Source organism: Cherax quadricarinatus, chromosome 62 (genome assembly GCF_038502225.1).
Source record: "Cherax quadricarinatus isolate ZL_2023a chromosome 62, ASM3850222v1, whole genome shotgun sequence".
Classification (NCBI taxonomy): domain Eukaryota; kingdom Metazoa; phylum Arthropoda; class Malacostraca; order Decapoda; family Parastacidae; genus Cherax; species Cherax quadricarinatus.
In genome coordinates, this window is record NC_091353.1 from 18862350 (window position 1) to 18889746 (window position 27397).

A 27397-nucleotide genomic window follows, 5' to 3' on the forward strand; every position below is an offset into this window, starting at 1 on the left:
GGATATGGCCAGAATGTTTCAGAGATGGGACACTAGAACAAGGGAACACAACTGGAAGATGAAAACTCGGATAAGTCATAGGGATGTTAGGAAGTATTCTTCAGCCTCAGAGGTGTCATGAAGTAGAACAATCTGGAGAGTGAAGTAGTGGAGGCAGGATCCATGCATAGTTTTATGAAGAGGTATGATAAAGCTCATGGAGGAGGGAGAGAGTGGACCTAGCAGCAACTAGCGAAGAGGCAGTGCCAGGAGGTACAACTCAATCCCTGTAACCACATATAGGTGATCATGCGCTCACACACACACACACAGTAGGTGCATTTGTCAAGTGGGGTTCCACAAGGGTCAGTCCTAGGTCCAATGCTGTTTCTTGGATATGTGAATGACATGATGGAAGGGATAGACTCTTAGATGTCCCTGTTTGCAGACAATGTGAAGCTAATGAGGAGAATACAAGTGGACGAGGATCAGGTAAGTTTAAAAGGGTATCTGGACAGGCTGCAAGTGTGGTCCGATAAGTGGCTCCTGGAGTTTAACCTCAGCAAGTGCAAAGTTACGAAGCTTGGGGAAGGAAAAGGAAGACCGCAGAGTGCAGCCTAAGAGGTCAGAGACTGTAAAACTCACTCGACATCTAAGTAAGGAGTCATTCACAACACTATGCACTGTGTATGTCAGACCCATATTGGTGTGTGCAGCACCAGTATCGAACCCACACCTGGTCAAACAAATTAAGAAATTAGAGAAAGTGGAAATGTTTGCAACAAGACTTAATCGTGAAGCTGAGGGGTTTGTCCAACAAGGAGAGGCTAAGGGAATTCAACCTGACAACACTGAAGGATGGGAGGGATAGGGAAGACATTGTAGCAACATAGGAAATACCAAGAGGAATTGACAAGGTGGCTAGGGACAGAATGTTTTGGAGATGTGACACAGCAACAAGGGGTCACAGCTGGAAGTTGAAAACTCAGATGAGTCACAGAAATGTTTGGAAGTACATGTACTTCTGCAGTCAGGGTTGTCAGGAAGTGGAATAGTCTGGAGAGTGAAATAGTGGAGGCAGGATCCATACATAGCTTTAAGAAGAGGTATGATAAAGCTCATGGAGCAGGAAGAGAGTGAACCTAGTAGCAACCGGTGAAGAGGTGGGGCCAGGAGCCATGACTCGATCCCTGCAACCACATATAGGCGAGTCTGCACACACACACACGCACGTGCACATGCATGTACGTATATACTGTACATGCTTTATGCTCAGTGATAACCTCCTTCACCTGCAATTGTCAGAGCTGTTCACTTTTTATGATGTCGTTCAAGGTGCCTCAAAATGCACCTGACCCAGCTGTCACCCTCCCTTTTATTGCATCAACAACAATCATCAAAAATGGTTATAATCATAACCATAATTTTTAAAGGGGTGAACTAGTAAGACAGCAGAAGACCTCAGTCAGATAACCAAAAGCTCCAGAGGCAGGTCATCACATGACTAAGACCCGCATCAGGAAACACTTGTCCTGTTTCCTAGCAAATCTTATCTAACTTAACCAATCTTACTATCTCTTCATGGATGACAAAGTTTACTCAAATTAGGTTTGAAATATGCTGGTTTCAAATTTTAGTACCATTACTACAGTGCTCCAGTTTGATCCAATATTAATCAGTTATATTACACGTTCTCTTGTTGTCAATACGTGAAATGATCCCACGTGTATTTGGGTCATAAGTACCCTTAAAATGCCATCATGATTTATAATTTGTGGAGCTCTTTTTCCACATAATTTTTTTTTTCAACAAACTGGCCATACCCCACCAAGGCAGGGTGACCTAAAAAGAAAAACTTTCATTTTTCTTTTTACACTCGGTAATTTATACAGAAGAAGGGGTTACTAGCCCCTTACTTCTGGCATCTTAGCCGCCTCTTAAGGAGGTAGAATTCTTTTCCACTTCCCCATGGAGATAAGAGGAAATAAAGAAGAACAAGAACTGGTAGTAGGTTGGTAGACAGAAACCATTCGGGGAGATACTACCGTCCTACCTTATGGTAGGATTGCTGGTGTCCTTTTTCTGTCTCATAAACATGCAAGATTTTGGGTAAGTCTTGCTACTTCTACTTACACTTAGGTCACACTACACATACATGTACACATTTATGTATATGCACTCATCTGAGTTTTCTTTGATTTTATCTTAATAGTTCTTGTTCTTAGTGCTTTTCATTTCATAACCATGAGGAAGTGGAATAAGAATCTTTCCTCTGTAAGCTATGCGTGTTGTAAAATTCAACTAAAATGCCGGGAACAATGGGCTAGTAACCCCTTTTCCTGTATAGCTTACTAAACAGGAAAAGAAGAAAACCATCAAAGTGGGATGTTTGAATGTGCATGAATGTTGTGCGAATGATAAGAAAAAGATGATTGTGGATGTTATGAATGAGAAGCTGCATGTCCTGGCTGTAAGTGAAACAAAGCTGAAGGGGGTGGGAGAGTTTCAGTGGGGAGAAATAAATGTGATTAGGTCAGGGGTTTCAAATAAAGTTAGAGCTAAAGAAGGAGTAGCAATAATGTTGAAGGATAAGTTATGGCAGGAAAAGAGGAAATATAAATGTATAAATTCAAGGATTATGTGGAGTAAAATAAGGGTTGGATGTGAAAAGTGGGTTATAGTAAGTGTTTATGCACCTGGAGAAGAGAGAACTATAGAGGAAAGAGAGAGATTTTTGGGAAATGTTAAGTGAGTGCATTGGGAGTTTTGACCCAAGTGAGAGAGTACAGTGGACCCCCGGTTTACGATATTATTTCATTCCAGAAGTATGTTCAGGTGCCATTACTGAACGAATTTGTTCCCACAAGGAATATTGTGAATTAGATTAGTCCATTTCAGACCCCCAAACATACACGTACAAACGCACTTACATAAATACACTTACATAATTGGTCGCATTGGGAGCTGATCGTAAACCGGGGGTCCACTGTACTTGTGCTTGGGAATCTCAGTGCTAAAGTGGGTAAAAATGTTGTGGAGGGAGTAGTAGGTAAATTTGGGGTGCCAGGGGTAAATGAAAATGGGGAGCCTTTAACCCTTTGACTGTTTTGGTCGTATATATATATGTACGTCTTACGAGCCACCATGTTTGACGTATATATATACTCATAAATTCTAGCTTCGAATCAAGCAGGAGAAAGCTGGTAGACCCACATGTGAGAGAATGGGTCTGTGTGGTCAGTGTGCACCATATAAAAAAATCCTGCGGCACGCATTGCATAATGAGGAAAACAAAAACTCCGACTTTTTTTTTTTTTTTTAATTAAAATGCAGACTTTGTGGTCTATTTTCGTATAGTATTTATGGTTGTATTCTCGTTTTCTTGGTCTCATTTGATAGAATGGACAACATATAGAAATAGAGGTGATTTTGATTGGTTTTACTATGAAAAGAATCTTGAAATGGAGCTCAAAGTAAGGGAAATGTTTGATTTTTGCCAGTGTTCAAAAGTAAACAAATGATGTCATTTTCCAATAAAAGTCCAAGTAGCCATTCTGATATGCAGTCATGAATGGGTTGACATTATTTATACAATTATTATAATACTGCAGTACTCTGCATAACAGTAAATCTTCTATTTTTTGTTTGAATAAAATTTCAAAATAGAAAGCAAGAGTAATATCAGAGGGGCCTGGAGACGTGACTGATGAACACAGAAAATATTATTTTAGAGCCAAGAATGTCTGCATTGTTCATTCTGGACACTATTTTGAAATTGTCATATTTTTTAATTTTCGTGAAATTGTCCAAATTGCAAATTTCTGACCACGTTATTGGGTAGTTGAAATCAGTAAATAGGCAGTTTCTTGTACTCAATCGATAGAAAAAATGGAGTTCTAAAGAAATAGCTATGAGTTTGGTCGACTGAAACAATGGAATTAGCCGAAAATAGGGCTCCAAATGGGCGAAATCGCCGATTCGTAAAAATCGCCAAGGTTACTAACTTTGCGAGAGTGTAATTCCGTCAGTTTTCCATCAAATTTCGTTCTTTTGGTGTTATTACAATCGGGAAAATTTTCTCTATCATTTCATAAGAAAAAATATATATTTTTTTTTTTTGGGGGGGGGGGGGAAATTTTGCGACACCAGGATTTAGGGTTGCGACAGTCAAGGGGTTAATTGAGCTAGGTGTACAAAGAGATTTAGTAATAAGTAATACACATTTTATGAAAAAGAGGATAAATAAGTATACAAGGTATGATACAGCATGTAATGAAAGTAGTTTGTTAGATTATGTATTGGTGGATAAAAGGTTAACCCTTTCAGGGTCCCCAGGCCCTCTCCCAGACTTGTTCTCAGGGTCACCCAAATTTAACACTTTCAGGGTCCGTCCCGTAGATCTACGGCTTTACGTTCAGGGTCCAAACCGTAGATCTACGCCATGAGCTCAGCTCACTCTGATAAACTGTGAGTGGTACATTTGGGCCTAGATATGAGAGAATACATCTATGTGGTATGTGTGCACCACATAAAACAAATCCTGCAGCACACTGTGTATAATGAGAGAAAAAAAATGAAATCATGATTTTTCGATTAAAACAGCAACTTTGCAGTGTTTTTTCGTATGTTTTTTATAGTTGTATTTGCGATTTCTTGGTCTCATTTGATAGAATGGAAGACATATTACAGAAATAGAGATGATTTTGATTGGTTTTAGCACTGGAAATGGCTTGAAACTGAGCTCAAAGTAGCAGAAATGTTAAATTTTTGCCGATATTCAAGAGTAAACAAACGACCTCACACATCTAATACACGTCAGCTGGTGGGTCTAATATACATTCACAAATATGGTGATGATATTTATACAATTATTACAGTATTGCATAACAGTAAATCTTCTATTTTTTGGTGTGAATAAAAATTCATTATGTGAATAAAAAATCAAAATGGAATTTATTTGTAAAGCCTCAAAACATAACTAATGAACAGAGGAAATGTTAGTTTAGTGCCAGGAATGCCTACATTGTTCATTCTGGACCCTATTTTGAAATTGGAATATTTTGAACTTTGTGTTAAATTGGCCAAATTAACAATTTCCGATCACTTTATTTTGTAGATGAAACAGTTGACTTGGCGATTTCTTGTGCTCAATCGATTGAATAGAAGTAATACTAGTGAAATAGCTAAGAATTTGTTTGATTGGAATAATGTAATTGGCTTAAAATGGGAGTCAAAGTCGGCAAAATCGCCGATTCGTAAATATCGCTGACACATCAAAATTCGCGAGAGCATAATTTCGTCAATTTTCCACCAAATTTCGTACTTTTTGTTTTATTACCTTCACAAAAAGATTCTCTACGATTTCATAAGAAAAAATAACAAATTTTTTTTTTGAAAATTCTTGGACATTGGTGCGTGACTCCAGATTTGGGCCTTGGACCCTGAAAGGGTTAAAAAAAAAATTTTTTTTTTCTTATGAAAAGATAGAGAATCTTTTCCCAATCATAATGACACCAAAAGTATGAAATTTGATGGAAAACTTATGGAATTATGCTCTCACGAAGTTAGCGGTCTCGACGATGTTTACGCATCGGCGATTTTGCCCACGTTGAGCCCTATTTTCGACGAATTCCAGTGTACTAGTCGACAAAAATCATAACTATTTCGCTAGAACTCCATTTTTTCTATCGAATGAGTACAAGAAACCACCCATTTACTAATTTTAACTATCCAATACAGTGGTCAGAATTTAGCAATTTTGCGAATTTCACACAAATTTCAAAAGATGCCAATTTCTAAATAGGGTCCAGAATAAACAAGAAAGACATTCCTGGCACTAAAATAACATTCCTCTGTTCATTAGTCACATCCCCATGCCCCTCTTACATTCTTTTGCTTTCCACTTTGAATTTTTATTCTCACAAAAAATAGAAGATTTACTGTTATGCAGACTACTGCATTAGTGTAGAAATGGCATAAATAATAACGGCGCACTTGTGAAAGAATATTAGACTCACCAGTTGACATGTATTGGACGCTTAGCATGATTTGTTTACTTTTGAACTTTGGTAAAAATCGAACATATCTGCTACTTTGAGCTCAATTTCAAGGTACTTTTCATTGCAAAACCAGTCAAAATCATCTCAATTTCTGTAATATATCTTCCATTCTATAAAATGAGACCAGGAAAACTAGAATACAACAGTAAATACCACGTAAAATTACAGTTCAAAGTCGCTGTTTTAATCTAAAAACACGGTCAAAATTTTTTTTCTCATTACGCACTGTGTGCTGCAGGATATTTTTTATACTGCACACACTGACCACATAGACCTATTCTTTCATATGTAGGCCTACCAACTTTCTCTCACTAGATTTGAGGGCACTAGAATTTATGCGTACTAGCACGTCAAAAACCCTGGTGCTTAAACCGTAGTAGTACGTCCTAAACCTTGAAAGGGTTAATGGGTAGGCTTCAGGATGTACATGTTTATAGAGGAGCAACAGATATATCGGATCATTATTTAGTTGTAGCTACAGTTAGAGTAAGAGGTAGATGGAACAAAAGGAAAATGGCAACAGCAAGCAGGAGACAGAGGTGAAAATGTATAAATTAAGGGAGGAAGAAGTTAGGGCGAGATATAAGCAGCTGTTGGCAGAAAAGTGGGCTAATACAAGTATGAATAGTGGGGGGGTTGAAGACGGTTGGAATAGTTTTAAAAATGCAGTATTAGAATGTGGGGCAAAAGTTTATGGCTATAGTAGGGTGGGTGCAAGAGGAAAGAGGATTGATTGGTGGAATGATGAAGTAAAGGGTGTGATAAAAGAGAAGAAGGTAGCGTATAAGAGGTTTTTACAAAGCAGAAGTGTTGTAAGAAAAGCAGAGTAAAAGAAAGGTGAAGAGAGTGGTGAATGAATGCAAAGGGAGAGCAGATGAAAGAGTGGGAGAGGCACTGGCAAGAAATTTTGCTGAAAATAAGAAAAATTTTTGGAGTGACATAAACAAGTTAAGAAAGCTTAGAGAACGATTGGATTTGTCACTTAAAAACAGAGTAGGGGAGTTAGTAGATGGGGAGCTGGAGTTAGTGGGTAGATGGCAGGAATATTTTGAGGAACTTTTAAATGTCAATGATGAAAGAGGCGGTAATTTCATGCACTGGTCAGGGAGGTATAACATCTTTTAGGAGTGAAGAATAGCAGGATGTGAGTGTGGGGGAGGTGTGTGAGGCATTATGAAGAATGAAAAGGGGTAAAGCAGCAGGAACTGACAGGATCATGATAGAAATGTTAAAAGCACGGGGGATGACATTGTGTTGGAGTGGTTCGTATTTTTGTTTAATAAATGTATGAAAGAGCAGAAAGTACCTGGGGATTGGCAGAAAATGTGTATAGTTCCTTTATATAAAGGGAAAGGGGACAAAAGAGATTGTAAAAATTATCGGGGAATAAGTTTACTGAGTATACCAGGAAAAGTGTACAGTAAGGTTATTATTGAAATAATTAGAGGTAAAACAGTGTGTAGGATTGCAGATGAGCAAGGAGGCTTTAGAGTGGGTAGGGGATGTGTAGATCAAGTGTTTACATTAAAGCATATATGTAAACAGTATTTAGATAAAGGTAAGCAAGATTTCATTGCATTTATGGATTTAGAAAAGGCATATGATAGAGTGGATAGGGGAGCAATGTGGCAGATGTTACAGCTGTATGGACTGGGTAGTAAGTTACTAAATGCTGTGTGTATAGGAGAGAGAGGGAGATTACTTCCTGGTAAAAGTAGTTCTTAGACAGGGATGTGTAGTGTTACCATGGTTGTTTAATATATTTATAGATGGGGTTGTGAAAGTAAATGCTAGGGTGTTGGGGAGAGAAGTGGGATTAAATTATGGGGAATCAAATACAAAATGGTAGTTGACACAGTTACTTTTTGCTGATGATACTGTGCTTATGGGAGATTCTAAAGAAAAGTTGCAAAGGTTAGTGAATGAGTTCGGAAGAATGTGTGAAGGTAGAAAGTTGAAAGTGAACGTAGATAAGAGTAAGGTAATGAGGGTATCAAATGATTTAGATAAAGAAAAATTGGATATCACATTGGAGAGAGGGAGTATGGAAGAAGTGAATGTCTTCTGATATTTGGGAGTTGATGTGTTAGCAGATTTGTTTATGAAGGATGAGGTTAATCATAGAATTGATGAAGGAAAAAAAGTGAATGGTGTATTGAGGTATTTGTGGAGACAAAAAAATGTTATCCATAGAGGCAAAGAAGGGAATATATGGAAGTATAGTGGTACCAACACTTTTATATGGGTGTGAAGCTTGGATTGTAAATGCTGCCATGAGGAGGCAGTGGAGATGTCTGGTCTAAAGGCAATGTGTGCTGTGAATATTATGCAGAGAATTCGAAGTGTGAAAATTAGGAGAAGGTGTGGAGTTAATAAATGTATTAGTCAGAGGGCTGAAGAGGGGTTGTTGAGGTGGTTTGGTCATTTAGAGAGAATGGATCAAAGTAGAATGATACGGAGAGTGTAGGCCTGTAGGGGAAGGAAGGCGAGGTAGGGGTCGTCCTCAAAAAGGTTGGAAGGAGGGAGTAAAGGAGGTTTTGTGGGCAAGGGGCTTGGACTTCCAGCAAGCATTCCTGAATGTTTTAGGTAGAAGTGAATGGACACGAATGGTTTTTGGGACCTGACGAACTGTTGGAGTGTGAGCAGGGTAATATTTAGTGAAGGGAATCAGGGAAACCAGTTATTTTTATATAGCCCGACTTGAGTACTGGAAATGGGAAGTACAATGCCAGCACGTTAAAAGAGGGGTTTTGGATATTGGCAGTTTAGAGGGATATGCTATATATCTTTATATATGCTTCTAAAATGTTGTATCTGGGTGCCTCTGGAAAGACAGTGATTATGTATGAGTGAGGTGAAAGCATTGACTGATGATGGAAGCATTTTCTTTTTGGGGATTTTCTTTCTGTATTGGTCACCCTGCCTAGGTGGGAGGTGGCTGACTCGTTGAAAAAAAAAAAGAAAACTTTTGAAAATAGAAGAAAACCCCAGATGGATGTGTAAATATATGTGTGTACATGCATGTGTAGTGTAACCTAAAAAAACACCAGCAATCCTACTATCATGTACAACAATTACAGGTTTTGTTGCACACTTGCTTGGCAGGATGGTAGTTCCACCCAGAGTGGCTGCTTTCTGCCAGACTGCTACCTAGGAAATATGTTATTTTATATTACAGAACTGTAAATAAATTTAGTACAATAAGGCATCCCAGGAAGAGGATGTGAAGGAGGTTTTAAGTGATAGTGGGCTTGAACATCTAGCAGGTATGTGTGAACATGTTAGATCAGAGTGAGTAGAGATAAATAGTTTTTGGAATTTGCATGTTTCTGGAGTGTGAGAAAGGTAATATCTAGAAGGAATTTAGGCAAACTGGTTACCCAAACTAAATTTCTAGAGTGATGGCAGGTACAGTGCCTGTACTCTGAAGGATGGGAAGAACGTTGTTTACTAAGACATTGGAACTATGATGTTCATGCACTTCTTGAAGAATAACTGAGGGATGAGTGATGGCAAATTTGTTTCCTGCTTTGAGTCACCTACCTTGCTGGAATATGGCCAGTGTGTAAGAGTCCTAGGTAATTAAATAGTTTTTTACCTCAATGGTTGTCGCCTGCCAAGGCAGGAAGTAGAAAACACCTTCACCATCATTCATTCAATCAGTCATTGTCTTTCCAGAAGTATGCTAACATCACACTTCAGATCATCCTCTGACTGCAGTATCCCCACCCTCTTTCAGAGTGCATGCACTGTACTTCCTACCTCTGGGACTGCAATATCCCCACCCCTCCTTCAGAGTGCATGTGCTGTACTTCCTACCTCTGGGACTGCAATATCCCCACCCCTCCTTCAGAGTGCATGTGCTGTACTTCCTACCTCTGGGACTGCAACATCCCCACCCCTCCTTCAGAGTGCATGCGCTGTACTTCCTACCTCTGGGACTGCAACATCCCCACCCCTCCTTCAGAGTGCATGTGCTGTACTTCCTACCTCTGGGACTGCAACATCCCCACCTCTCCTTCAGAGTGCATGTGCTGTACTTCCTACCTCTGGGACTGCAACATCCCCACCACTCCTTCAGAGTGCATGTGCTGTACTTCCTACCTCTGGGACTGCAATATCCCCACCCCTCCTTCAGAGTGCAAGCACTGCACTTCCTGCCCCTGAATCCTTTCATAAAATTTAGTTACCTATGCTCACATAGCGCATACCTTAAAAACAATTTATCTCCATGTGCTCCCATTTAATATACTTAAGTAGGTGTTGGTTTAAATTATTTCTTCTTTCAGCAAAGTGGCTGTATCCCACCAAGACAGGGTGGCCCAAAAAGAAAAACGAAAGTTTCTCTTTTTAAATTTAGTAATATATACAGGAGAAGGGGTTACTAGCCCCTTGCTCCTGACATTTTATTCAACTCTTATGACATATATGGCTTACAGAGGGAGAATTCTCTTTCACTTCCTCATGGAAATTTATATTACTTATTGTTTCTTAAATGTTAAAATTATTCCTAAGCTTATCTTCTGATGTACTTCAGGAAAACTTGAAGAAATCAACAGATGAGTTCATTGCATATAAGAAGGAAGCCCAGGGAGCATTGCAAAAGCTCCTTCGAGCCCTTGGTGTCAGCAACTACCAACAAATCAAATCTGAAGTAAGAAATGTTCCTTTTTTAAGCACTGGATAGATTTTTCACAATTCATGGGGAATTCCTGTTTTAAATCATCCATTTTGTGTGTATTTATAAGTTTTTGGCTATGTGAGAGTAAAATGCCTAGTTGAGATACATTACCATATATCACTCTTTTGTCTGCAACTTGCTTCAATAGGACAGGCATTTCACACACATTAGAGTTTGTTGATTTTTAATTGCTCCAGACATATAAAAATTAACTAGTATTTGTTATTATTGGCTAAGCTAAGTTAATGTCAATTAACCAACATTCAGTGGCCACTTAATTAGGTACACCCTTCTAGTACTTTGCTCCCAGAGCAGCCGGAATTCTTCATGTCATGGATTTAACAAGGTGTTAGTAATATTCCTCAGAGATTCTGGTCCATTTTGACATGAAAGCATCATGCATTCGCTGCAGATTTGTTGGCTGCACATTCATGCTGTGAATCTCCCATTCCACCACATCCCAAAGGTACTCCATTAGATTGAGATCTGGTGACTGTGTAGGCTATTGGGGTACATTCATCTCATTATCATATTCAGCTTAAGATTACATGTGCTTTGTTGTGACATGGCATATTATCCTGCTGGAAGTAGCCATTGGAAGATAGGTAGACTGCAGCCATAGAGGGATGCACATGGTCAACAACAATACTCAGGAAGGCTGTGGCATTTAAACAATGCTCATTTGATATTATAGGCCTAATGTGTGCCAGGAAAACATTCCCTACACCATTACACCACCACCATGACCAGCCTGAGCCATTGACACAAGACACTATGGATTCATATTGTTCATGCCATGTTCTGACCCTACCATCTGCATGTCGCAGCAGAAATTGTAATTCATCAGACCAGATGACATTTTTCCAATCTTCAGCTGTCCAGTTTTGACAAACCTATCCCCACTGTAGCCTCAATTTCCTGTTCTTAGCTGACAGGCATGGAACCTAGTGTGGTCTGCTGCTGCTGCTGCTCATCCACTTCAAGGTTGGACATGTTGTGTTTTCAGAAATGCTCTTCTGTCACCTTCCTGTCAGCTTGAACTAGTCTGGCCATTCTCTTCTGATGTCTTTCATTAACAAGGCATTTTCACCTACAGAACTGTCTCTCACTAGATGCTTTGTATTTTCCACACCATTCTCTATAACTCTAGAGACTGTTATGTGTGAAAACCCAGGAGATCAGCAGTTTCTGAGATGCTCAGACCACCCTGTCTGGCACTAACAATCATTCCACAGTCAAAGTCACTAAGATCACATTTCTTCCCCATTCTGATATTCGGTCTGAACAACAGCTTAACCTCTTGACAATGTCTGCATGCTTTTAGGTATTGAGATGCTGCCACGTGATTGGGTGATTAGATATTTACCAACAGTATTTGAGTAACATAAATAGGAAATTTACTTCCAGCAGTGAAGGACACTGTATATTACTCTCGTAGAGTGTTGGTATCCCGACATCTGGTGTTTACTTGGACGCTGCGTGACTCGCAAGCATTGTTGTGACACAGTAAACTCTCAGTGTATTAGTGGGTATTGGCTAATTTTGATGTTATCAGTACTGGTATCAGCCAGAAATTTAGTATCAGTAGGTATCTGCTAATTTTAGTGGTATTGGTCTCAACCTAATATTTAATGTCGGTACAGGTCCGCCATCACAAATCCGGCAATCAGTTATTCGGTTCCTTCAGTTATTCGGCACTAATTTTGGCTAGCATAATTTCAAATTTCCAGGGTCGCCACACCAACCTGCTGGTACTGTTTGGTGGCGCTACTTGCTGCATAAGTCATTCAAATTTCTTTTTCTCCATTTATTGTTTTAACCTGCTTACTTTTAGCCCTAGCCATGGTTCCAATAAATAAAAGAAATACTTCTCATTATGTAAAGCACCTACACAGTACATTATCCATTAATGATAAGGTGGCTTTGAAGCCACTGTCGGTTGCCATGAGCTCAGTCTCATGAAGCAGGAGAATATGCTTTATTATTACTCTAATATCAACACTACAGCTTATTTGCCTATCACAATTGATCTAATATGACATAAGAATCAATATAAATAACATAAAACTATACTCCGTGTTCTCTAAGTCCCCAAGACAAGGATAGGAGAATGGTATTTGTTTACCATATCCTCTTCATAACTCTGTCGAACTGCTTGGTGTTATGCCAAATATTATTCATTCTGGAGTATTTAATTTTTTTTTTTTTTATAATCCCCAAAAAGAAAATGCTTTCATTTTTTTTTTTTTATAATCCCCAAAAAGAAAATGCTTTCATCATCATTCAACACTTTCACCACACTCACACATAATCACTGTTTTTGCAGAGGTGCTCAGAATACAACAGTTTAGAAGCATATACATATAAAGATACACAACATATCCCTCCGATATTGGCAGTTTGGAGGGCTATGTTGCGTATCTTTATACGTATATGCTTCTAAACTGTTGTATTCTGAGCACCTCTGCAAAAACAGTGATTATGTGTGAGTGTGGTGAAAGTGTTGAATGATGATAAAAGCATTTTCTTTTTGGGGATTTTCTTAATTTTTTGGGTCACCCTGCTTCGGTAGGAGACGGCCAACTTGTTGAAAAAAAAAAAATGTTAAATACTCCAGAATGAATAATATTTGGCATAACACTGAGCAGTTCGACAGAGTTATGAAGAGGATATGGTAAACAAATACAGTGGACCCCCGGTTAACGATTTTAATCCGTGCAAGAGGGGTAATTGTTATGCGAAATAATCGTTATGTGAATGAATTTTCCCCATAAGAAATAATGGAAATAAAATTAATCCGTGCAAGACACCCAAAAGTATGAAAAAAAAAATTTTACTACATGAAATATACATTTTCCCACACACAAAGAGAAGGATACATGCACAATAGTAGAGTAGTACATGCACAGTATATATTGTGCATGTACTAGTCTACTAAATGAAGAATAAATGACACTTACCTTTATTGAAGATGCAGCAATGACTGATGAGACACTGTGTCCTGGGAGTGCCTTTTCCTCCTGAGTACTGTAGGTCCTGTTTGGCATTTTCTTCCAGAACAGGCCTTATCACACTGTGTATGCCACTACGATTCTTAAATCTCTCAAACCAACCTTTGCTGGCTTTAAATTCACCAATATGAGCACTAGTTCCAGGCATTTTTCCCTGTTCACCTGGGTGTTAGTCGACTTGTGTGGGTTGCATCCTGGGAGACAAGATTAAGGACCCCAATGGAAATAAGTTAGACAGTCTTCGATGACACTGACTTTTTTGGGTTATCCTGGGTGGCAAATCCTCTGGGGTTAATTGTTTCTTGGTATTCTCAATAAGCCACACCAACAACGGTGCTACAGCAGCAGCAGCAGCTGACAGTGCAGCAGCAGCAGCAGCTGACAGTGCAGCAGCAGCAGCAGCTGTACCACCAATAGTAGCGATGGTTGATTGGGGTTTATTATACAACCTGGCCAGCTCGGAGACATGCACTCCACTTTCATACTTATCAATGATCTTTTTCTTCATCTCTATTGTAATTCTCACCCTTATTGCTGTAGGGTTGGCACTAGAAGCTTTCTTGGGGCCCATGGTCACTTATTTTCCAGAAAAAGCACCGAAAACACTGTAATAATACGAAATATTCCGATTGTATGCTTGGATGTTACCGCGGAGGCTGGCTGGTAAACAATGCCACCGGCGGAACATGTGAGCGTGGCTCAGGCCGCACATTGGACGCGTCTCGGACGAAAATCGGTAAGCGGGTTTTTAAGCGGTATGTGAGGCAAAATTTTTGCGATTAAAGTAAGCGGTATGCGAAATAATCGCTATGTGATGCCATCGTTATGCGGGGGTCCACTGTACCATTCTCCTATCCTTGTCTTGGGGACTTAGAGAAAACGGAGTATAGCACAGGGCTAACTTTGATATACACTCATACTCCACCATAAACATGAAACAAAGAAGTTATTTTCTCTCTATAGATTATCACACATAGCAGCATATGTGTAGAGAACCTAGGATAACCCCAAAAAAGTCAACGTGGCTTATTTTTAGTACCTGGCTTGGGTTAGCCATATATGATTTTTGGTAAATATTCGATTCCCAGCCAGGGTAGAAACATTGTCTATGTTTACCCATCAGTAAATGGGTACCTGGGTGTTACTCGACTAGTGTGGGTGTTATCCTGGGACACTGACCTAATTTTCTTGAAATACTCAGCATAACAAGTGCCTTTCTATACAGTAGTATGTCACTGATGTCAGCTAGGCCTGTATACCTTGTACATGTACGTGTAGTAAATAAAGATATTATTATTATTATTATATCATTTATTATTATTATATTATTATTATTTTCTCAGTTGTTTGTTGGGTTATCTTATTCAAACTTGGACAATGTATGATGGAAAGATGCTTCTTCACGTGCACCAAAAATGAAAGAAATCAGACCATAAATAGCGGAGTTCACTTCTCAGCCATTAGCGGCCGCTTAGCGGTATATTTTTGTGTGGTTGTTATGGTTATATTCTAATTTTTTCGGTCTCATTTGATAGAATGAAAGATATATTACAGAAATAGATATGATTTTGATTGCTTTCATGACGAAAAGTACCTTGAAATTGCGCTCACAGTAGCGAAGTGTTCTATTCTTTAGCAAAGCTCAAGAGTAAACAAATGACATCACCGTCCAATACCTGTCCGCCTGCCAGTCTAAATTCCAGTACGGAGTCAAGAATGGATTGACATTATTTATACAATTATTACAATAATACAGCAGTCTGCATAACAGTAAATCTTCTATTTTTTGTGAATAAAAATTCCAAATGGTAAGCAAGAGTAATATAAGAGGGGCTTGTAGCTGTGACTAATGAACAGAGAAAATGTTATTTTAGTGCCAGGAGTGTCTGCATTGTTTATTCTGGACCCTATTTTGAAATTGGCATCTGTTGAAATTTGTGTGAAATTGGCCAAATTGCCAATTTCTGACCACTTTATTGGGTAGCTGAAATAAGTGAATGGGCGGTTTCTTGTACTCAGTTGACAGACTAGAAGTAAATAAGTATTCAGGTATACACAAATAAGGTTACATAGACTATCATACATAGCAGTGTATGTATAGAGAACCTAGGATAACCCAGAAAAGTCAGACAAAGTGACTTATTTCCAGTACCTGGCTTGGGCTTGCCATATATGATTTTTGGTAAATATTTTTTTTTCCTCGGTTGTTTGTTGGGCAATGTATGATGGAAAGATGCTTCTTAACGTACAACAAAAATAAAAAAGACGGACGATAAATAAGGGAGTTCACTTCTCAGCTATTAGCCGCCTCTTTGCAGTATATTTTTGTATGGTTTTTATGGTTGTATTCTCATTTTTTGGACTCATTTGATAGAATGGAAGATATATTACAGAAATAGACATGATTTTGATTGCTTTCATGACGAAAAGTACCTTGAAATTGAGCTCAAAGTAGCGGAAATGTTTGATTTTTGCCGATGTTCAATGAACTGTGTAAGTCAAGTTGGTTAATTTTATTAAGTGTATTCTAACCTAACCACTCTGTAATTCAGCAAACTCAGTAATCCGGCACACTACAGGTCCCAATGATGCCGGATTTGTGATGGAGGACCTGTATTAGTAAAAATTCTGGTATCGACCCATCACTATAATATACCCAGTATACAGCAGAAAACCTCAAGTAGTGCAATCATAACTCGTGTTTTTGATATGCAATTTAACTTGGTTTTCATTACCATAAGAACCATGCCCATTTCCATTAAGGCACACAGGAGCAGATTTCATTTCTGTTAGTGGTGCATATTTCCATTAAGGAGTACCATAGCAAGTAGGCCTCCAGACAGGCCTTAGACCTCCCATTATGCATTAACCCTTAACTGCCAGTGGGGTTCCTTAACCCTTTCAGGGTCAGCAGGCCCTCTCCTAAACTTGTTCTCAGGGTCGGAAATTTTTCAAAAAAAAAAAAAAATAATTATTTTTTCTTATGAAATGATAGAGAATCTTTTCCCAGTCATAATTACACCAAAAGTATGAAATTTGATGGAAAACTTATGGAATTATGCTCTCGCGAATTTAGCAGTCTCTACGATGTTAACGCATTGGCGATTTCCCCCACTTTGAGCCCTATTTTTGGCCAATTCCAATGTACCAATCGACAAAAATCATTACTATTTCGCTAGAACTCTATTTTTTCTATCGAATGAGTACAAGAAACCACTCATTTACCGATTTCAACTATCCGTAAAGTGGTCCGAAATTGGCAATTTTGCCAATTTCACACAAATTTCAAAAGATGCCAATTTCCAAATAGGGCCCAGAATAAACAAGACAGACATTCCTGGTACTAAAATAACATTTCCTCTGTTCATTAGTCACGTGTCCAGGCCTCTGTTACATTTCTTTTGCATTCCACTTTTAATTTTTATTCTCACAAAAAATAGAAGATTTACTGTTATGCAGACTACTGCATTAGTGTAGAAATGGTATAAATAATATCATTGCACTTGTGAAAGAATATTAGACTCACCAGTTGACGTGTATTGGACGCATGGCATGATTTGTTTACTTTTGAACTTTGGCAAAAATCAAACATTTCTGCTACTTTGAGTTCAATTTCAAGGTACTTTTCATTGTGAAACCAATAAAAATCATCTAAATTTCTGTAGTATGTCTTCCATTCTATAAAATGAGACCAGGAAAACTAGAATACAACCATAAATAGCGTACGAAAATACACTGCAAAGTCACTGTTTTAAACCAAAAACACGGTTGGAGGTTTTGTTTTTCTCATTATGCACTGTGTACTGCAGAATTTTTTTATACTGCACACCCTGACCACATAGACCCATTCTTTCATATGCAGGCCTACCAGCTTTCGCTAGATTTGAAGGCATTAGATTTTATGCATACTAATACGGCACCAACCCTGGCTTGCAAGCCGTACTAGTATGGCACCAACCCTGAAAGGGTTAAACTGCCAACAGTGGTAAAATAAAATTGTAATGTCAACATATTTTTGGAATTCTTTTTATTTTTAACCAAAAAAATCTGCCTTGATTTTACTCTTTTAAAAAATGAAAATCTCATTAAAAGTTACTAAGAAATAGTTGCTTGAAGTTTTTAGAAGTGAGCCTTATATGGCAATATTGTTGCATCCCATAAGCTTGCATTTGCATACTGTTAGTTTTTCTGGTCTTTTTTTTTTTTTCTCAAAACTTACATGTCATTAGTATATACAGTAGGGCCCCACTTATACGGCGGGTTAGGTTCCAGGCTGTCGCCGGAAAGCAGACATCGCCGGAAGGCAGAACGCCATTTTTTTACCATTTATAAATGCATATAAATGCCTGACAACAAGTTTACACTAAATTATATTAAGTTAGTAATAGAACCAGGCATTAAAAACACACAAAGTAAAATACATTCACAGTAAATTCATTACTTATCTTAAAGTAATCTTAATGTAGGGAGAGAGGTGAGTAGTACACTTATTTTTAGGAAGTCAGGTGCACGTAGCCCAGGTGTAGGTAGCCCTGGCTCCCCGTCTCATACTTAATATACGATATTTAAAATATCCCAGAGAGGTAAAATACACTTACAGTACACTCAGGCGAAATAAATGTGTATTAACCCTTTGACTGTCGCAGGCCCCTTTCTGAAACTGTCATTCTATGTCGCAAAATATTCGAAAAAAAAAAAAATTTTTCTTATGAAAATGTTAGGATTATTTTACTGAGTGTTTTAAGCCTAAAAAAATTTTTTTGCCATCAGTACTTACCTAGATATAGAGCCACAAAGTTGGCAGAAAGTGAGGTGCGTATGGCAACAGCGGCGACTGCCACCCACCCGGTATTCTTTTATTTACTCTAATTCAAAAGTTTCTTGTATTTTCCAATATTTTTCTTTTTCAAGTAACTTATGTGGCCTGTGAGACCAATGTAAGGTGCATTGTTCAAATATACACTCATTGTTTACAACATAAAAACTGAACAAACTTTATCACTATTAGTTTGTGTATAAAATTTGTTTACACAAACAAACAATACAAAACAATGTTTATTACTATTGTTCCATAATATATATATACATATGTACAGTCACTGAACACGTTCCTAGAACTGCTGCAGCTTGTGTAACTCTTTGAAATATGGGTATATGCAGAGTGGTACTTGACACTCCTCACACATAAAACGAGTCTCTCTGCGTGTTTGTGGGTGTTTTGTGGTATGTGTACATACATAACACCTCTTCTGAGCATTTTTCTTGGCAGTAGTAGGAGGTAGTTGTATGGGGTAGTGATCACCAGGCCTCAAACGAGATGACGTGTGTTGGTAATTTCGTTGGCGCTGGTCTATTGCAGGTGTTGCTCCTTGGTACTTTGCGATTATTTGTCTGATTACTGACAAACAAAATTCACCATATTTTGGTGTTTTGTTGGTCCTCAACTTGTATATGTTATAAGCATTTAGCGTGGAGATAGCAACAAGATGGAAAAGGAAGTTTTATATACCACTTATAACTCTTGCATACACAATCAGCAAACCCAATCTGCATGTCACATTTGTCCACTAAGCACATATTGAGGTTGTAGTCCATGACAGCTGCAGGCTTTAGAATGGGTTCATTGGTCTCTCTGTTGTGCCTGCCACTGTGCCATTTCGTTTCGGTGAACTGATGTCAACAATGTGACATCACGTTTGTCATGCCACCAAAATGCCATGATGTCATTGGCAGCAAAGGCTTGCACCTCACCTCTGCGAGTGCCAGCGTTGAACCTTGGCATATGTTTACGATTACCACGCACTGTGCCACACACATCTGTCAAGTTCACTCACAAGAAATCACTGAGTAAGGGACTTGTGTACCACTTATCAGTAAATAACATATACCCCTTACCAAGATATGGTTCTATCATTGTTCTAACCACATCACCAGAGATACCCAATAACTTCATGGCATCTCTCAAACTATTACTGCCAGTGTACACAATGATATCCAAAACTAGACCACTTCTGCAATCACACAGTACAAATAACTTTATACCAAAGCGTTTACTCTTGCTTGGTATATATTGCTTGAATGAGAGTCTTCCTTTGAATAAAATCAAAGACTCATCAATAACAAGCTTCCTGAAGGGATAAAAATACATGCAGCACTTTTGTTTCATGTACATAAACACATTTCTGATCTTATATAACCTGTCACTTCTGTAAGGCCTGGTTTTGTCTGAAAAGTGTAACATACGTAACAGTATCAGGAAACGATTGACACCTATAATGTCACTAAAACCTGGAATTGAAATCAGGCGTTCTGTTGCCTAGTATGTGGTGACAATGTGCTTATACACATGTGGCATAAGCATTATTGTGGCAAAAAACAGGTACATCTCTGCCACAGTTGCCTCCTTCCACTGGTGTAGCCGTGATCTTGGTGAGAGAATTGTATTTGCCATGGTGTATTCATAGTATGTGTTGGTTTCCCTGACAATGATGTCCATCAGGGGTTCATCGAAGAATAACTCAAAGCAGTCCAGTTCACTGGCATTGTTCCCAAGTGGACATGATGGCTTTATTCCACTTTGTATTTCATCAAAGTCATGGGGACTGGGAACAAACTCGTCACCTTCCTGCCAATCCCAGATGCGGTCTGCTGGTGGGTTCTGGATATTGTAACGTGGTTGAGGTTGTGCAGGTTGTGGTTGTGTAGGTTGTGGTTGTATAGGTTGTGGGAGTGTGGGATTGGGTGAGGCTGGTTGTTGTTGTTCAGAGTCAGCAGCATGGGTAGTAGCGTGGCCCACTGATGGTGCCACATGAGTAGTGCCACCATCACTATCGCCACCACTGCCTGCTGCCTCACTCACATCATTCATATCCATTGTAACAATATCATCATCTTCACTGTCAGGTCGTGGTGTAGGGCCACGTAATGTGCTCCCCGAGTTTCTCCTTCCCCTTGGAACAGCATATGAAACACTACCAGACCGCATGCTACGTCGTACATACTGCCGCTTCACTGGGGAATATTCACCTTCACTGTCACAACTAGAACTGCTTTCAATAACCTTGAAATCACTATCACATTCACTGCTAACATCTGGGTCTTGTACACGACCAGATAGTTTCCTCTTTCGTCCTGGTACAGGTGAACGTGAACGTGAACAAGCCGGCCCAGCACCAGAGGTGGAAGGTTGTGGGTCATCTGGGTTTTCATCACTAATTACGTCATCCTGGGCACTTTTTTCGGTCACACTCACTTCAAAACCCTGGAATTCACTGTCACTGACAATTTCATCACTGTTAGAGTTATCACTTGGGAACAAAAGACCTCCAATCCGCCGAGGAGTGAGGTACAGTGGTCCCTCGCTTTTCGTAGTTCTCAGCAATTGTAAATTTCGCCAATCATAGGGGTATTTTCGTATAAACATAAACTCGCTTTTCATAGGTTGACTCGCGAATAGTAGTTCGTCCGGGACGCGTACGCACGGTGTGAGCCAAGGCGGCCTCCCTACTCAGCCAGTCTGGCATTGTTTACCAGTGAGTGAAGGTCCCCTCAAGTGCTCCTACGAAATATTTCATAATATTCCACTCATTTTAGTGCTTGCAAGCACTAAATAAGCTACCATGGCTCCAAAGAAAGCTCCTAGTGCCAAGCCTGTGGTAAAGAAGGTGAGAAATATGTACAGTGACAAAGTCTTGGGCCATTTTAGGGAAGTGTTAAAGAGACGCCAGAAACAGAGCTCTCTCCACAGTTACTTTGCGAGACAGGACTAGAGTGACTCTCAAGGTGGTCCTAGTGGCATTAAGAAATAGAGAAGAGAAGCAACCCCAGAGAAGCAATTGGTACCTGAGGTGTTGCTGGAAGGGGATTCCCCTTCCAAACTGTAAACAATCCAATCTCTCTCCTCCTCCAGTCTCCCATACACTAAGAAGAATCTCCAATAAAGGTAAGTGTTATGCTGCTAATGTTTCATTCATCATTTCCAATTGTATTGTTTATGTACTACATACATATTTCATGTAAAAAGTTTTTTTGTTTTAATGCTTCTGGGTGTCAGGAACGGATTAATTGTATTTACATTATTTCTTATGAGGAAAATTGATTCGCAAATCGTAAATTTCGTTTATAGTAGCTCCTCCAGGAACGGATTAATTATGAAAAACGAGGGACCACTGTGCTTCTCACCGCGAGGCATGGTGAAAATGGACTACCAAGATGGCGTTCCCACAATGCACCGCTGAGTCCCAGATTTTTTTCACAGGGTGCACACCCACCACTGAGACCCATTCTCTCTCTTGTAGGCCTACCAGGCCTTTCCCGCTTGATTTGAAGCCGCTAGAATTTATGCATATAAATACATCAGAAACAGTGGCGCGTAAGACATATATATACAGCGTAAACAGTCAAAGGGTTAATATGTGTCTACTGTTAGTTCATTCACGTACGTTTGTAAGAGTTTGTAAAACATTTACATCAATATTTTTTTATTATAATAATTACCTCACAATACAAATACTCTTATATTGTGTACAAGTTAGTACAAGTTAGTTCAGAATAAACAAACAGCAACACACCATTTTTAGAGTGAATAAAGATAATAATATTAATAATAATAATAATAATAATATTTTTTTTTTTTAACAAGTCGGCCGTATCTATACGCATAAATTCTAGCGGCTTCAAATCAAGCAGGAGAAAGCTGGTAGGCCCACATGTGAGAGAATGGGTCTCCATGGTCAGTGTGCACCATATAAAAAAAATCGGGGAGCCAGTGGTGCATTGTGGGAATACCATTTCAGTCGTCCTTTTTCAGCATGTCTAGCGGTAAGAAATATGTGACTTCCCTGCAAATCTGGGACTCTTCTCTTCCCAAGTGATGCTCTAACATAGATGGAAGTGTCAATGAAGATCAATTTCATGATTTCGAGGAGTTTGAGACCAAAAGCAATGGAGGAGGTGGAGGAGGAGGAGGAGGAGGAAGAGGAGGAGGAGGAAGAAGAGGAGGAGGAAGAAGAGGAGGAGGAAGGAAGGAGGAAGAGGAAGGAAGGAGGGAGGAGGAGGAAGGAGGGAGGAGGAAGAAGGAGGGAGGAGGAAGAAGGAGGGAGGAGGAAGAAGGAGGGAGGAGGTGGGAGGGAGGAGGAGGAAGGAGGGAGGGAGGAAGAAGGAGGGAGGGAGGAAGAAGGAGGGAGGAGGAGGAAGGAGGGAGGGAGGGAGGAGGAGGGAGGAGGAGGAAGGTGGAAGGAGGAGGAAGAAGAAGAAGAAGAAGAAGAATAAGAAGAATAAGAAGAAGAATAAGAATAATAATAATACCTAATACCTAATAATAATAATATGTAATAATATGTTCCCTTGAGGCATGAAAACAGTTCACCCCATGACAGTGACAAGATAAGGGGAGATAACATCTGATAAGAGCTGACCTTTGATGAGCGTAAAGGAGGGTGGAGGGAGGTGGGCAGCTGTCCATCTGTCAAGAGCCTGGAGGAGGAGAAGAAGGAGGAGGAGGAGGAGAAGGAGGAGGAGGAGGAGAAGGAGAAGGAGGAGGAGGAGGAGAAGGAGGAGGAGGAGGAGAAGGAGGAGGAGAAGGAGGAGGAGGAGAAGGAGGAGGAGGAGGAGGAGAAGGAGGAGGAGGAGAAGGAGGAGGAGGAGAAGGAGGAGGAGGAGGAGGAGGAGAAGGAGGAGGAGGAGAAGGAGGAGGAGGAGAAGGAGGAGGAGGAGAAGGAGGAGGAGGAGAAGGAGGAGGAGGAGAAGGAGGAGGAGGAGGAGGAGAAGGAGGAGGAGGAGAAGGAGGAGGAGGAGGAGGAGGAGAAGGAGGAGAAGGAGGAGGAGGAGAAGGAGGAGGAGGAGAAGGAGGAGGAGGAGAAGGAGGAGGAGGAGAAGGAGGAGGAGGAGGAGGAGGAGGAGGAGGAGGAGAAGGAGGAGGAGGAGAAGGAGGAGGAGGAGAAGGAGGAGGAGGAGGAGGAGGAGGAGGAGAAGGAGGAGGAGGAGGAGGAGAAGGAGGAGGAGGAGGAGGAGGAGGAGAAGGAGGAGGAGGAGGAGGAGAAGGAGGAGGAGAAGGAGGAGGAGGAGGAGGAGGAGGAGGAGAAGGAGGAGGAGGAGAAGAAGAAGAAGAAGGAGGAGGAGGAGGAGAAGATGACAACGAACAAACATTTGTCTGTCTGTCTATTTGTCTGTCTGCCAAACTCCCTGTCTATCCGTCTAGCTCTGTCTCAGAGAGAGCCACAAGACTGTGTCATCATCACGTTTACTCACATCTTCAAGCAGAGTATAGCACTTTGTCTGGATTTTTTGGGTTATCCTAGGTAATTTACACTATGTATACTTGTATTTATGTGTATCTGTGAGACAGAGATAGACAGAGAGAGAGAAAGAGAGACAGATTGAAAGAGATAGAATGAGGGAGAAAGATAATTAGATAGAATGGAGGGGAAGCAGCATCGGACCCCATTGTTTTGACAGGCGTAGGGGGGGGGGGGGGGGGAGTGAGTAATGAGACAATATGTCATTTTGACAGCTGCCGACTCCTGACTCAAAACAATTATAAGCCACACACTTGCACACAAGACAAGCTTGCTGAATGGTGATAATAGCAGTTATATGAAAGTATCTAGTGACTATATATGTGTATATATATTATAGAAACCAGAAGCAAGAAGGGAAGGTAGGAATGAAGGAAGGACTAAATGAAAGGAAGGAAAAAAGTAATGAAGGACAGGTGAAGGAATGTAGGAAGAGAGGTGGAATGCCCTCCAGGTAGGAAAGGAATGAAGGAAATTAGGAAGGAATGATGACACACGACCATTTACCTAGGATAACTACATAACACAACTGCCTGCTAATACTTTGAAGAAAACTGCTCAGACGAGGTATTTTGTCTTTGCACATAAAAAAAAAATTCAACAAAAATGCACACACACTGGTTTTATGTGTGAGAGTGTAAAACACCATTGTGTATGACACCATGTTTTATGTTTGAGGAGTGTAAAACACCACTGTGTATGACACCATGTTTTATGTGTGAGGAGTGTAAAACACCACTGTGTATGACACCATGTTTTATGTGTGAGGAGTGTAAAACACCACTGTGTATGACACCATGTTTTATGTGTGAGGAGTGTAAAACACCACTGTGTATGACACCATGTTTTATGTGTGAGGAGTGTAAAACACCACTGTGTATGACGCCATGTTTTATGTGTGAGGAGTGTAAAACACCACTGTGTATGACACCATGTTTTATGTGTGAGGAGTGTAAAACACCACTGTGTATGACACCATGTTTTATGTGTGAGGAGTGTAAAACACCACTGTGTATGACACCATGTTTTATGTGTGAGGAGTGTAAAACACCACTGTGTATGACACCATGTTTTATGTGTGAGAGTGTAAAACACCACTGTGTATGACACCATGTTTCACAGAGTTCCACAAGCTGCAGAACTTCTAGGAGTATGTTCAGTGACTGTATATTGGTATATATATTATAGAACAATAGTAATAAACAATTTTTTGTATTGTTTGTTTTTGTAAACAAGTTTTGTAAACAATATATTGATAATTATGTTTGTGTGCTTATTGTGTTGTATACAACGAGTGTATATATGTATATTGCACCTTACTTTGGTCTCACAGGCCACATAAGTTATGTGAAAAAATAAAATAGTGAAAAAAACAACAAACCTTCAAATACAAGTAAACTAAAGTTTACCGGGTGAGCGGCAGTCGCCGCTGTTGCCATACGCGGCTCATTTTCTGCAAACTTCATGCCTCTATATCTCGGTAAGTACTGATGGGAAAAAAAATTTTTTGGGACTAAAACAATCAGAAAAATAATCTTAACATTTTCATAAGAAAAAATAATTTTTTTTTTTCGAATATTTTGCGACACCAGGAGACACTTCAGGATTGGGCCCTTCGACAGTCAAAGGGTTAAAGTGCAGGCATTGTACTTCCCATTTCCAGGACTCAAGTCCGACTATATGAAAATAACCAGTTTCCCTGAATTATTTATTTATTTATTATCACACTGGCCGATTCCCACCAAGGCAGGTTGGCCCGAAAAAGAAAAACTTTCACCATCATTCACTCCATCACTGTCTTGCCAGAAGGGTGCTTTACACTACAGTTTTTAAACTGCAACATTAACACCCCTCCTTCAGAGTGCAGGCACTGTACTTCCCATCTCCAGGACTCAAGTCCAGCCTGCCGGTTTCCCTGAACCCCTTCATAAATGTTACTTTGCTCACACTCCAACAGCACGTCAAGTATTAAAAACCATTTGTCTCCATTCACTCCTATCAAACACGCTCACGCACGCCTGCTGGAAGTCCAAGCCCCTCGCACAAAAAACCTCCTTTACCCCCTCCCTCCAACCTTTCCTAGGCCGACCCCTACCCCGCCTTCCTTCCACTACAGACTGATACACTCTTGAAGTCATTGTTTCGCTCCATTCTCTCTACATGTCCGAACCACCTCAACAACCCTTCCTCAGCCCTTCACTAAATATTACCCTGCTCACACTCCAACAGATAGTCAGGTCCCAAGTACCATTTGTCTCCATTCACTCCTATCTAACACGCTGACGCATGCTTGCTGGAAGTCCAAGCCCCTTGCCCACAAAACCTCCTTTACCCCCTCTCTCCAACTCTTAAGAGGACGACCCCTACCCCGCCTTCCTTCCCCTATAGATTTATATGCTTTCCATGTGATTCTACTTTGATCCATTCTCTCTAAATGACCAAAATATCTCAACAACCCCTCTTCTGCCCTCTGACTAATACTTTTATTAACTCCACACCTTTTCCTAATTTCCACACTCCGAATTTTCTGCATAATATTTACACCACACATTGCCCTTAGACAGGACATCTCCACTGCCTCCAACCGTCTCCTCGCTGCTGCATTTACCACCCAAGATTCACACCCATATAAGAGTGTTGGTACTACTATACTTTCATACATTCCCTTCTTTGCCTCCATAGATAACGTTTTTTGACTCCGCATATACCTCAACGCACCACTGACCTTTTTTCCCTCATCAATTCTATGATTAACCTCATCCTTCATAAATCCATCCGCTGACACGTCAACTCCCAAGTATCTGAAAACATTCACTTTTTCCATGCTCCTCCTTCCCAATTTGATATCCAATTTTTCTTTATCTAAATCATTTGATACCCTCATCACCTTACTCTTTTCTATGTTCACATTCAACTGTCTACTTTTACACACATTCCCAAACTCATCCACTAACCTTTGCAATTTTTCTTTAGAATCTCCCATAAGCACAGTATCATCAGCAAAAAGTAACTGTGTCAATTCCCATTTTGAATTTGATTCCTCATAATTTAATCCCACCACTCTCCCGAACACCCTAGCTTTTACTTCTTTTACAACCCCATCTATAAATATATTAAACAACCATGGTGAAATTACACATCCCTGTCGAAGACCTACTTTTACCGGAAAGTAGTCTCCCTCTCTTCTACACACCCTGACCTGAGCCTCACTATCCTCATAAAAACTCTTTACAGCATTTAGTAACTTACCACCTATTCCATATACTTGCAACATCTGCCACATTGCTCCTCTATCCACTCTATCATATGCCTTTTCTAAATCCATAAATGCAATAAAAACTTCCCTACCTTTATCTAAATACTGTTCACATA

The 27397-nt window shown here is 39.9% G+C and overlaps 1 protein-coding gene across 1 annotated transcript in view; it reads left to right on the forward strand.

Moving 5' to 3' along the window:
- The window catches only part of SMC5 (structural maintenance of chromosomes 5), a 454493-nt gene that overhangs the window by 236488 nt on the left and 190608 nt on the right, over positions 1-27397 (forward strand). The window contains exon 13 of the mRNA XM_070098521.1: positions 10576-10692. Within this exon, the coding sequence (XP_069954622.1) occupies positions 10576-10692 (117 nt within the window). The remainder of the gene's footprint in view (positions 1-10575; positions 10693-27397) is intronic.